This window comes from Castanea sativa, chromosome 10 (assembly GCF_040712315.1).
Source record: "Castanea sativa cultivar Marrone di Chiusa Pesio chromosome 10, ASM4071231v1".
Classification (NCBI taxonomy): domain Eukaryota; kingdom Viridiplantae; phylum Streptophyta; class Magnoliopsida; order Fagales; family Fagaceae; genus Castanea; species Castanea sativa.
The window spans coordinates 18,095,201-18,109,430 of NC_134022.1; the positions used below are offsets into that span (position 1 = coordinate 18,095,201).

At 38.0% G+C, this 14,230-nt stretch overlaps 1 protein-coding gene across 1 annotated transcript; it reads left to right on the plus strand.

Moving 5' to 3' along the window:
* Positions 1-11,657: 11,657 nt before the first annotated feature.
* Positions 11,658-13,589, plus strand: LOC142611649 (cytochrome c oxidase subunit 5C). Its single transcript, XM_075783742.1, has 2 exons — positions 11,658-11,792; positions 13,034-13,589. The coding sequence occupies exon 2, from the start codon at positions 13,063-13,065 to the stop codon at positions 13,255-13,257; it is 195 nt and encodes a 64-aa protein (XP_075639857.1). The 5' UTR covers positions 11,658-11,792; positions 13,034-13,062; the 3' UTR covers positions 13,258-13,589.
* Positions 13,590-14,230: the final 641 nt, after the last annotated feature.

The window sequence follows — 14,230 nt, forward strand, 5'->3', positions numbered from 1 at the left end:
AGATTTGGTGACTCTTGATACTCTCCATGCTTACTGTGGTAGTCTGGTGCCAACGCCAATAGCCCGTCGGCTTCATGCTTACACCCGTCGTTGTAAGTTATAATTTTGTCCATCTCTCTCTAGCATACCTTCTACTATCTTAAATCCTTTCGTCTTCTTTTTGCAAAAATGGACGCAAGCAGGCAGAGGGCCTCAGTGAGGAAGGCCGCCGCCGCGTGCATGCAACAGGGGTAGGCTTCAGGGTCGACCCCTAAGGGGGCCCCTAAAGCCACGGAGTTGGGAAGGCTTGATGACAGGAAAGGGGTCCGTCATCTCTGACCCCATCCACAAGCTAGTCACTCACAAGGACTACGCCGTCAAGATGGTCAATTTTATCAGTATCTAAGTTTTGCTTTTTATAAGCTCATTTGTCAGGCATTGAATGCCCCTTTGGTTTTTGGGCTTTTATGTTAAACGTTTTACCCTTTGGGCTTTTATCTGTTGTTTTTGTCTGTCGCTTCCATTCGTTCGTCTCATAGGACTTATCATATTTCGTAAGCCAAGTATCCATTGGTAACCCCGTAGTCGGGACTTGGTAAGATTTTTAAAGATCAGGAACCCGTCCGTCCACCCCGTAGATAGGACTTAATAAAATTTCTAAGGCCAAGTATTCGTCAGTATCCTTGGTCGCCTATCCATCCCATAGGTAGGACTTAATAAAATTTCTAAGACCAGGTACCCGTCAGTATCCTTGGTTGTTCATCTACCTTGTAGGTAGGACTTAATAAAATTTCTAAGACCAAGCACCCATCGATATCTTGGGTCGTCCGTCCTCCACGTAGGTAGGACTTAATAAAATTTCTAAGACCAAATTCCCGTTGGTATCTTGGGTCATCCGTCCACCCCTTAGGTAGGACTTAAAAATTTCTAAAACCAGGTACCCTTCAGTATCCTGGGTCGTCCATCCACCCCATAGGTGAGACTAAATAAAATTTCTAAAACCAAGTACCCGTCAGTATCCTTGGTCGTCTATCCACCCTATAGGTAAGACTTAGTCCGATTTGCATGGTCTACTGAAAGGTAGAGAGTAGAGTGTCATTTCTAATAATGCATCCAAGTCTTATTATTAATAATAGAAAGAGCCAAAAAGAAACTCAACTTTTGATATAAAAATGAAAAAACGAAAATAAAGCGATAAAATAAGCTACATCCGACTACTACTGGTAGTACTTCCTCAAGTGTTCGATGTTCCACTAGTGATAGAGCTTTTGCCCATCGAGGGTTTCTAAGTAGTAAGTCCCCTTCCTATGACAGTTGATGATCTTGTAGGATCCCTCACAATTGGGGCCTAGATTACCCTGTGAGGGATCTCTGGTGTCCATTGTCACCTTCCTTAGGACTAGGTCCCTAATTTGAAAATAACGAGGCCTGACCTTGGTGTTGTAGTGCTTTTCCATAAGATCCTGATAACGAGCCATCCTCTATTTTGTCGTTGCTCTAACTTGGTCAAGAAGATCTAACTGTAGGCACATCGCTTCTTCATTCTTTCCTCCATCATGGTGGGATACTCGATAGCTAGTCAGTCCTACTTCTGCCAAGATTACGGCTTTGTGTCCATATGTGAGGCGGAAAGGTGGCTCTTTTGTAGGTGTGCGAGCCATTGTCCTATACGCCTATAGAACACCGAGTAACTCATCTGGCCATATGCCTTTTGCCCCCTTAAGTTGAGTCTTGATCATCTTGAGCAGGGATCAGTTTGTGACTTCAACCTGTTCGTTGGCCTGGGGGTGAGCAGGAGAGGAGTAGTGGTTCTTAATCCTCAACTGTTGGCAGAAATCTCTGCATGCATCATTGTCGAATTGATTTCCATTGTCAGAGACGAGGACCCCGGGGATTTTGAAGTGGCAAATGATGCTTTACCAGATGAAGTTTCGAACATTTTTCTCCGTGATAGTGACCAATGGTTCGGCCTCGACCCATTTGGTGAAGTAGTCAATTCCTAGGACGAGGAACTTGAGCTACCATACGACAATGGGAAAGGGTCCTACTATGTCCAATCCCCATTGGGCGAACGACCAGGGGGCATTCATTGGTGTAAGTTCCTCCATTGGTTGTCGCATGACTTTGGCGAAGCGTTGGCACTTGTCACATGCCTATATGTAGGACTGGGCGTCCTTCTGCATAGTAGACCAGTAGTATCCAGCCTGTATCAACTTGTGCACCAGTGAGCATGCCCTTGAGTGGTTCCCGCATACCCCTTCGTGTACTTTTTTCATGACATAGTCTGCTTCACCGGGGGTCAAGCACCTCAGATATGGATGGGAGAAACCCCTTTTGTAAAGGACACCCCCAATCATTAGGAAACGTGACAACTATACCTTCAGTCTATAAAAGGCGTTTTGGTCTTCCAGCAATGTCCCATTCTTGAGGTAGGATAAAATTGGCATTGCTCAGTCGATCCCCAAGGGGATAACATGTACTTCTACTTATCAATAGCAGGGGAGTATTGGACAAAGGATAGTACCTGATCAGTGATGTCCGCATACTCTTGGGAACTACCTGATCAAGTACTCTTTCATTCGTTCCCCTTTTGCCTCGTAGTCACCACTAATGTGCCTAACAACAACCTATAAATCGCAGTGTATGACTGCTAATACAACTCTTGCTACTTTAGCCAAGTCAAGGCCTGAAAGGACTGCTTTGTATTTTGCCTCATTGTTCGTTATTAAGAACTGGAGGTGGATCGCACACTCTACTGTGCCTCCTTCTAGCGATCGTAGCAGGACCCCAGCCCCTTCGGCCCATCGATTAGACAAACGGTTTGTCCATATCATCCACACCATTGGTTCCATTTCCTCGTCTTCTTTTGTTGTGAATTCAGCAATGAAATCGACTAAAGCCTGTGCTTTGATCGCAGTCCTAGGTTGATACTGGATATCAAACTTGCTGAGTTCTATCACTCACAGAACTAGTTATGTTGCTGCCTTCGGGTTATTCATTACCTTCCGTAGTGGCTTATCTATTCGAACTACTATGGTGTGTACTTGGAAGTACGGTCTAAGCTTCCGTGCGGCTGTGATCAGGGTGAAGGCTAGCTTCTCCATTGAGGGATACCTCCCTTCAGCTCCTCAGAGCGCTCGGTTGGTGTAGTAGACGGGTAACTACACCCGATCTTCCTTCAATATGAGAGCGGAGCTAATGGCCGTTCGAGATACGACTAAGTAAAGGGAGAGCTCTTCATCAGGCTTGGACGAATTGAGCAATGGTAGGGACTCAAGATATGCCTTCAGTTCTTCAAATGCCCTCTAGCATTCGTCAGTCCACTCGAAAGCCTTCCTCAGCACCTTGAAGAAAGGTAGACACTTATCCGTTGCCCTAAAGATGAACCGGTTAAGGGCTGCAACCCTACCATTCAAGCTTTGCACCTCTTTGATGTTCTTTGGATAAGCCATCTCCATTATAGCTCGAATCTTGTCGGGATTAGCTTCCACCCTATGCTGCGACACCATAAAGCCCAGGAACTTTCTTGACGCCACACCAAACACACACTTACTGCGGTTGAGCTTCATATCATAGAGGCAAAGGGTATCAAACGTTTCTCGAAGGTCGTCTAAATGGCTAACTTCTCGTGCGCTCTTCATGAGCATGTCATCTACATGCACTTCTACGTTTCACCTAATTTGTTGTGCAAACATTTAATTCACAAGCCTTTGGTATGTCGCCCCCACATTCTTTAAACCAAACTGCATGACTTTGTAGCGAAAGAGTCTTTGGCTCATGACAAATGAGGTCTTCTCTTGGTTTGCTTCATCCAACTTGATCTGATTGTATCCAGAGAAGGCATCCATGAAACTTAGCAACTAGTGGCCAGCCGTAGAGTCTATACACATTCTCCACTTGTTGTTTGGTTTTTTGACCATGACCACATTGGCCAACCATTTAAGGTAGTAGACTTCCCTGATGAAATCTGCCTCCAGCAGCTTACGTACCTTTTTTACTATGGATTTGTCCCTTTCTTGGGCGAAGACCTTCTTCTTTTGCCAGACCGAGGGGAAAGATAGGCTACGTTGAGCTTGTGTACCATCGTATTGGGGCTGATCTCTAGCATGTCCTTGTGACTCCAAGCAAAGACATCTCGATTATTCTTTAGGAAGAGGGCAAGCTCTTTGCAAATTGAAGGGTTGACTTGTGTGCTGATACGAGTGGTTCAGCCTAGAATGTTATTGTCCAAAGAGACTTCTTCCAGATCTTCCGTCGGTTCCACCGCCATCCTTCTATCTTCGATGTTTAATGCTTGTAAGTGATCGTCCATTTCTAGCATGGCAACATAACATTCACGAGCGGCCATCTGGTCCCCTCGCGCCTCTCCTATCCCTTACTCCGTTAGGAATTTAACTAGAAGGTGGTATATGGACGTAGCTGCCCTCTATGCGTTAAGCATGGGCCGACCAATGATGGCATTGTAGGCAAAGAAGCAATCGACCACTAGGAGACTAACTGCCCTAGTGAGCTACTGAGGGTACTGTTGGAAAACCTGGTTTTGTATCTCATACGAAACACATAGCGGAAACTACAAACAATGATCTATTTCATTTATGATTGATAACGTGCACTATGTAAATTTCAAAATTTAAGAACAAGATAGCATACCTTGGTGTGGTGAAATTCAAAACCAAAGATTGAAGTACTTGAGAATACTTTTAATCTTCACTCCAATTCCACTTTACGCCCAAGATGTGTGGTCTCTCAATTAGTTTTTAAAGGGAGAATGAACGTGTGTCACTCTCTCTCACATACACACTATTTCTTATATCATTAATAAAAATTCTGTATGTTTCTCCCTTTATAACTAACTGATTATCTAATTGGACTGGCCTATTGGGCCTTTCCAATTGGGCTTTTCCAATTGGGCTTTAATGTGTGGCTTGGAGTGGGACCAAAAGGGACCAATAAGACACTAGCTCCAATGGGCCTTGGGCTTTTCCGTCAACTTTTGACAAGTTCAAAGTTACCATTAATTATATTTAATACCACTATATAAATATAATTGCACTCTAGGTCTTATTAATAAATTATATCCCAAGACTTTATTGTACATGCAACCCTTTCATAAAATATTTGTAGTAATACAAAGTCATAGAATATAGACTGCCACTTTGAAAATTACTACATCTTAATCCTTGAGTACCCAGTTTAATCCTTTAAAGTTATTCATTATATATTTATAAAATCCAATTTCGTAAATATATACTTTAGTAATTTCTTACTAAAGTGATTAGGCCTAACTCTCTGAATAACTGATCCCATTAAACTTATCTCAAGTGAATATTTTATATCTCCGTTAAGAGACTATGAATTCTATCTTGAGAATATATGTTCCATCAACACTAAATGTGGCTGCCCAACATACTAAGGTTTTGATCGTCACTTTAGATCTCACTCCTGATATATCAAAATAACCTACACCTCATGATCAGGTCCATTATTCTCTCAAGATTAAGAGTTCATGCAAATAAAAATCGTGAGATTTATTATTCATTTGAAAGTCATTAGGAGAATAATAAATCTCACAGCGGTCCAGTTCAATATGTCTTAACTCTTAAAACATATCAACATATCAACTAGAAGTCTCCACTTCCATGATCAAGACAAATCATCTTAGTTGATACATTATATTCTTCGCAGATGAAATGCCCAATTTCATCACCAACTACGAACTATAAATTCTGAGTTTACAAAGAACTTGTGACTTATATCTTCTGTAACTAAATCACATAAATAACATACTATGCATCTCATGGACTATATGATAATGTCCCATATTCATGTTACCATTATTTTAGATAATAATAAAACAATTTTATTTATCATAACACTAAGTCATACATAGCATCATACAATAGGATTTAAGGGCACATATCCTAACAGGTACGTCCCAATGGTTACAGTTAAAGCGATGGTCCCCACAAGGAAGACCTTGGTGCCACCGAACCCTACTAATGGTGCGTCTGAGGGTAGGAGGCGCTCTCTATTAATCCTCATCTACTAAAACGCTGGGTAGTAGAGGATGTCTACTAAGCTCCCATTATCTACTAAGACTCATCAGGTTTTGAAATCTGCAATTGACAGACTGATAACCAAGGTGTCGTCATGTGTTGGTGTAGTCGTCTGGCGTCGTCCTCAATGAAGCCAATGACAAGGTTGTCAACCCTAGTTGCCTTAGAAGGTCGTCCGAAGATTTAAACGCTTTGCACCATACACAAATATGTCTTCCTTACCTTTTTAGAAAATCCTGCCATAGTGTTTCCTCCCACGATTACCCTTATCTCTCCGAGTAGGGCCCTAGGTCTTTCCTCGGCTCATCAATTGGGTTCGAGATCCCTTGGTGGGTTTTCTCCACCCTTGACGAATCACTATAACTTCCCTTACTTGATGAGGGTCTCAATCTATTGCTTGAGGTCATAACATTTGGATGTATCATACCCATGGTCTTGGGGGAAGCGACAGTATTTGTTCCAGGATCTTTTGTTTGGATCGCCCTTCAGCTTGTCCGGCCAGGTTAATGCTACGTTGTCTGTTATTTGCATTAGTACTTAATCCAATGGAACATTTAAAGGAGTGAAGTTTGTTACTCGCCCCTGCTGAGGCCTTGGCCTCTTGTCGTCCCTTCGGTCACTTGTTCAGGCTGTCTTCTTGCCTCTGTCTAAGCAAGGGTCATCTTGTCTTTGTCTCTTCCTTGGCCCATACCCTTGGGTTATCATCACGTCCTCGGTATTCATGTACTTGTGGCCTTTTACAACATTTTAGCCATCGTCTTTGGCTCATTCTTGTAGAGGGAGAAGAGAAACTCCCTTGGTCGTAACCCACGGGTGAAGGCAGTGACAAGGACTTTGTCGTCGACTTCATCAATAAGAAGGGCCTCTTTGTTAGAATAGGTCACGTACGACCTTAGGCTCTCATCTTCCCTCTGTGTAATGCTCAGTATGGCCGCTGAGGACCTTTTATGTCTTTACTCCCTAATGAAGTGCGTGACAAAGTGTCCACTCAACTCTTTGAAGGTGGAGCCAGTGTTTAGGGTAAGTTTGCTGAACCACACCCTTGTCAGCCCCTTCAATGTGGTAGGGAAGGCTTTGCACATGATTTTGTCAAGAACCCCCTGCAGGTGCATGAGGGTTTTGAATGACTCTAGGTGATTGAGCGGGTCCTTCGATCCACCGTACGCCTTTACTTGCGACATCCAAAACTTTGCTAGAAGGGGGAAAGAAGTTACCTAGGCAGTGAATGGGAAGTCCGTTCGATAGACCAACTCGTCTAAATTGGTAAACACCCGTCCCCTCATGGCATTCATCATCATATTCATCTTCTCCTTCATCATCTACATATCCTAGGCCATTCGCATAACGTTTACTTCTATTTTGGAAAGGCAGATGGTATCCTCCAAACCGTCCCCTCTGCGGGGGACGTTGCTTTCTCCCTGGTCTTCCCTCTCCTGTCTATCCTCCGTTGGTAGGTGACTATCATTCTACTCATTGCACTGGCCTTGCTCATTCCTTTGGTTTAGCTGTTGCTCCAACTCCTAGTTGCGTTGGGTGAGTCGCTCTATCACTGCAGCTAGGGTCTACACCTTTCTTTCTAGGGCGTTGGAGGGGTTCCCTATTTCCTAGTTAATGGTAGCCATTGAACGCCTCTAGACCATGCAACTCTTTTGTCTCAGAAGCGATGAGATGGCTAATCACAGTCGTATTTCTCTTCCTACAGACGGCGCCAATTGATGATGTGCTAAAATTGTCAATGAGTTGTAGGTTCCAAATCACTCCAATGGATACCTATGTAATAAGAACAAATAGACCCAACAAAAGGCACCGGTGTGGTACTGACCAAGAACCCTCAGAAGGTCAAGTTAGTGAAGGAGAAATCTCCAAGAACTCTATAGTAAGACAGCTAGGGATTTTCTGCGTACCTAAGAAAAGTGGAGGTCAGGTGCTTATATAGCGGTGAATGAAGAATCGAAATCCCTCCGAAGTAAGGATCTTTCCTTACAGGGAGGATCTGGCATTTAGGGTTTCCAAGATTTTAGGATGTCTTTCCATATGAGAGAGATATGGGTGAGTAATGGGCTTCATCTTGTGTGTCAAGCAAGAAGTTTCCATGTATAAGTATTCGTGGGGACCAAGCCAAGCCACGCTGGACCCGTTGGCCTCTTCACCCTGTTGGACTCTTCACCCCATCCAAGGGCTCTCTGTCGGTTTATTGAAGCCCCTGTTGGGTTGTCATATCAGGGCCATCGCTCTTTCTGCTGTCACTCTTACTGCCGTCGCTCTGGGTCTTCCGTTCACTTCCATAAGGCCGACAGATCCATAGTAACCGTTGACTTCCTTGCATGATGGGAATTGAATTTTTGTCAAAAATACCCCTATCAAAAACAATTGTAGATAATGCAAAAAGTGAAGAGAAAAAAATAAAAAAGAAAGAACAAAAAATTGTAAATCTATAAAGGAAAAGTTGATAAGAACAAAAAATTGTAGATAATTCATAAAAGTTTTGTTTCTATCTAAAATTGTTGCATTTTGGTGCAACTATTTGGCACAACCACAGTTTTTAAACCCAACTTTAAAATTGTTGCTATTTAATGCAACCATTTGGAACAACTACAATTTCTAAGCCCAACTTTTATGATATGATGTTCGTATATAATCTGTTTTAATAAGTAAGATTTGAATAAATTATATCTACAAAAATTTTATACTTTTAAAATTATACCTACAAAATAAATTAATCAATAAATTAAATAAACCAAATTTTAAACCTTGTCAAGAACGCACTTAATCCTTGAAGCTAAATCATTACATCCCACTGCTTTTAGAGTTTGGACTTGCTGGCATCATAGTCCAATTACAATCAATATATATATTCCTTTATAAAATGTCAAAAATACGCCTAAATTGATTTGATAAATTAGCAGACTCTCTATTTAAAATCTAGTTAGTAAAAACGCATATTGTACACGTATAGTGCGCATACATCTGATTTTTTAAGTAAAACTTCCGTCTCCTGTTTGGTTCTAACGGTACGTAATTTAACGCATCTTTTTAAATCTAAAGTTTAATCACCATAAACAAACAGACATTGTATAATACGGCTGCTAAATTCGTTGGGTTCCACGAGAAAACAAAAACGTCTTGATAAAATTAAATGAATCCAAATGACGTGTTTATCAAACACTATTGGTGATTAACTCAAACTCACATTTTTACGTTTTAAACGACTTTACACACTTTTTCATCCACATAAATTTCAAAAAATTACAAAAATTTCATCTCAAACTACTCTACCAAACACCCCCTAAAACAAGAGGTAAATCTCCCATAAAAAAAAGGGGGGGGGGTAAATCATTAAAAAAAATCTCAATGGAAATCTATTGATCATACTTGTGGGTGATAGTTTAATATATTTTATTTTTGAGCAATGTTAGGATCACAACTTATTATATAATTTTTACTACAACTTGTCACATGATGAGTTGAAAGTGATGGAGAATAAATAATGATGAAAGTTGTACTAATGCTAACATTTTCCTTTATTTTTACTTCATTAAAGAACAAAAGCTGCCAAAATATAATTATGTCTCATGGTTCCAATACAATACAATATATATATTCATTGGGTCAATTTTTTTTAGTTGTACTAAGAAAATAATAAAATGTTATAACATGGCTATCATAGCTTAAGTAACAGCTCATTTATAGGTCAAAATAAAATAAAATAATAAAATAAATATTATATTCAGACTAATTACAACTAAAAATAAATTTATTATGAAAATATTGTAATCTTTTTTTTGTGTCCTTAAACTTTCACCTTTTTTTTTCATAATTTAATAATAGAGAGAATAAAGATTTCAACCCTTATTCTACACAACTCATAATAATTATGGTTAGTTTTATGATCATGATTATATTTGGATGTTCCAATGGTTATATCACATTTTTTAGAGTTAAATTTTATGATGCAAAGATTATTGTATCTATCTTTAAAAAAAAGTATATAGTATATATTTCAATATTTTTGTTACATATATTTTAAAAAATAAACATATTGTACTCGTATTATACACATGCATTTTTTTACCATTTCCATATTTTTATGCCAAATTTTTTAAACGTACTTTTGAAAAAAAAAAATGTCAAATAATACCCGTCCGCATACTTACTGTATCAAATGCGTAGGGTATTTTACTAACTAATTTTAAATATATCTTACGCACGTTTGATCATTTTTTTTTCCTAAAACTATCACACACTAATCCCAGTAGTTTTTTCTATTTCAAATCCTAAATTTTAGTTCCTTAAAAATCAATTTCTATGTAACCTCACTAACAATAGATAAATTTAAATTGAAAAATTACATTAAACTTAAAATAAAATAAAAGAGCCTCATCACACGTGCGAAACTCGTGTGATGAGGCTAGTATATTTTTAGCTTAAAATGCCCTTTTCATTTTTTTTTTTTGATAAATTAATTTGAACTCATTTTCTCATATTCATAAAACACTAGTTAAGGTATAGCTTAGCTCCCTTCTAACTTTAACCGATGCCACCGAATCATCCTTTAAAAAATTCTTCGTGTGGCATAAAGAGGGGGGAAAAGGTATTCATTTAGGATAATCAGAACTTGTAAAAAAAATTAAAAAAAAAAAAAACATTAAAGCACTAAAATTAAAATTCTCCCAAGAGTAGAATTAGCTTAATCATTGTAATATTTTTTCATAGGCTTAATAATAATAATAATAATAATAATAATAATAATAATAATAATATACTTCGATTAATGTGAGGATTTGTTTGTTAGACGACATACAAATTTTAAGTGTGTAAAACATAGGGACAAAATAATTGAGAGAGAGAGGTCTACTAGGTAGAACAACATGTAGGACATAATTCTTAGGAATAAGATATTTAGATTTATTAATTATGATAACTTTACCTTAGAATTTACCTTAGAATTAAATCGTATCCATCCACTTTCTCCAAAAAAAAAATCATATCCATCCATTGAAAAATGAGTGGTATAATGTATTTTTAGAGAGGTTTACTTGGTAGAATAAAATGTAGGACATAAATTTTAGGACTAAAATATTTAGATCTATTAATTATGATAACTTTACCTTAGAATTAAATCATATCCATCCATTGAGAAATGAGTGATATAATGAATTTTCAATCTATGATGCATCATAATAAGTGATATAATGTATTTACAATCTATGATATTTGTTTCATAATAATTTGAATAATTACTCTTTATGATTAAATATAAATAACTTTACGTTTATTTCATAGGGAAATGGGAAAAATGAATACGTGTTTTGAAGATTTACAAGTAGTACATATTAAAAAAGAAAAAAAAAGAAAAAAGAAAAAGAGGCATAACTCTTAAATACTCAGCATCAACTTTTAAACAAACACAAACACTTTATATTTTGCATTTCAACTTCGAAGTTTTTGATCTCATAAATGAACCCATATATCGAATTTGGTACTATATTTAGATCAACTTACAATTGGACTTGTAAAAGTCATCCTTTCTTTTGGGCCAATACACTCATGGCCCAAACCCTACAAGATGAAGAATGGAAACCCCAAAACCAAACACAACCTGAGTGGATCACCTCACTCCCCAAAGGGCAAAACAGAGATTTCAACCTATACTAGTGTCACATCTAGAACTCATAAAGGGCCAATAGGAAGGAACCTGTGTGGTATTCCCAAATCGCTCTGATTATTCGACCAAGGCCTCCTCGGTGCACCCTTAAGGTAAACCCTAAATTGTGATCTCAATCCTAATCTTTTTACTTATTTGATTTGTTTATTCTGCGTATCATTTCGTTTCTACTATCTCGTTGCTTAATTTTCTCGTAGATTAACTGAATTTTTTTTTTTTTTTTTTTTTTTTTCTGTTGTGTTTTTTGTCTTCTGTTTGGTTGGTGAGAAATTGATTGAAAATAGTTTAAATCGAATTATTGGGTATCAGATTTAAGACTTAATGACAGAGAAATGAAAACCCATCTGGGCTTTATACGCAAATACACTTCTATGCTTGGATTTGAAATCTTTTCTGATTTTGCAATCTGTACAAATGGCTCTTTATATTTATTGGAAAATATAAGGATTTGATTTTATCGTACCTATTTTTTCCTGAAAATTTTTGGGTTTTTATTTCTATTTTAATAAAAAGATGCACAATTTTGCTTGTATTTGTTTGGCTGAGTATTTTTCAAGAAGACCTGCGAGCTTGGTAGGTATTTCAAAATCAGCGTTGTGAATTAGGAATTTTGGTTGATTATAAACGAATTTATTCATTGCCTAGCTATTTTGCTGCTTTGTCGGTTATTTGAATTTTCAATAACTAGTTTGTCCAGGTTTTGATAATGGGCTGCACTCAGACCGTGTGTATTCCATAATCAAGCAGTTTCGTTTAGGTTTTCTTAGAAAGATATAAAAGGTGGCTATATATTTTCTTGGAGCTGATAATTGGACAAGAAAAACTTTGAACTATAAACTGAACTTGGTATGACAGACCTATATGATGTACATAAATGTTAGTGTGCCAAAATAGCTGAAAGAAGTTTAAAATTTTTCCCAGAAAATGTGAAGAGTAGAAAATTTTCTTTCTTATAAACAAATATGTTAGATTCCCCGGTTGAAATCTGCTCTTGATTATACAATTCAATGCCTGGGTATGATGCTGGACAGGTTGCAATTAATGTTGATTCTAGCAGCACCTGGTATCAAGATTTTCACCTTATAGTAGAGAGCAATGTCTAATTTTTCTGTGTTTCTTTCCTGGCTGCACTGAAACTGATGTCAATCTGTAATATATTATGCAGCAGAGACACTAGTTGATTGGCCTGATATGAAATGGAAATGTAGTTTGTCATTTGCTTATTCACAAATAATTTTTTGCTGGGTAATTTTAATTGATTGGCTTGTTACTTGTACATTGTGCTTCTTAACAAGAAAATAAAAACTAGAAATTATATGTTTTCTACTTGCAGATTTTACAAGCTTCCCACAAATAAGCAAAATGGCTGGTTCCAGGGTTGCTCATGCCACCTTGAAAGGACCTAGTGTTGTCAAGGAGATATGCATTGGGATGGCACTTGCTTTGGCTGCAGGTAGCCTCTGGAAAATGCACCACTGGAATGAGCAGAGGAAAGTGAGGCAATTTTATGACTTGTTGGAGAAGGGTGAGATCAGTGTTGTTGTCCAAGAAGAATAGATCTTTGTAATTTCTGTCCTGATTCAATGGACACGTTCGGCAGTTTGTTGATCATTTTGTGCTCCCCCTCTATTTGGCTCTTGAACCTAAGATGAGCTTAGTTTGGATTTTAAGTGAATAAATATTGTGTACGGATTTTGCTTTAGATATAAAACACATGTAAGTTTCATGATATTTGCATGTGGTTGGTCTTATGATTTTGCTCAAGTGAAAGATGTAATTGTCCACTGTTATGCTGCATGTCATGGTTGTACTGCCCATAATATTTTTTAAGCTCGATTATAATCCAATGAAATGAAGCTCTCACAAATGAGCAAAACTTTAAAACTAAACTGGCTGCAAGTTGTATGCACTGTCCTTTGTTTGATTCTATATATCAGGGTGACTTATTTGCGTGCGGTCGTCAGATGCAGAGCAATTTGTTTCAGTCTTACGGCTACGGGCAAGTTGTACAATTGCATTGAGAAGTATCAAGTATGTGTTTGTTTTTACTCTGAAAATGAATGCAACATTGCTAGTCTGCTATTAATTTAAGTGGAGTAATGCGGATGTGATGAACATGGCCCTTACAATAGGATCGTGTGCAAATATTCCAAAGGGGCTGGATAAAGCTATTTTTGCTCTGAGATAATTCAGGAATTTGTTGGCGTCTTTCTGTAGGCAACGTGTCTCCTTAAAAGCGGATAGGGATAATTTCATTAATAAATGCAGAGGACAACGTTGACAAAAATGAAGGTGGAAGTCTTATGATACGTTAAATATAAAATTACAGGCAATCTAAGAATGACATGACTTTTGTCTTAATTACATTCTATAAAATGTAAAATTACATGATTAAGAAATTCATTTAAGAACCCTTAATCTAAGTTCGGAGGAGAATGAGGTGATTGGTGTTGGTGTCGAGGTTAGCACGCTAGGCAATGCCATAAGGCACTTACATCTATAAGTTCAACTACAAGATGGGAAAGTGTTA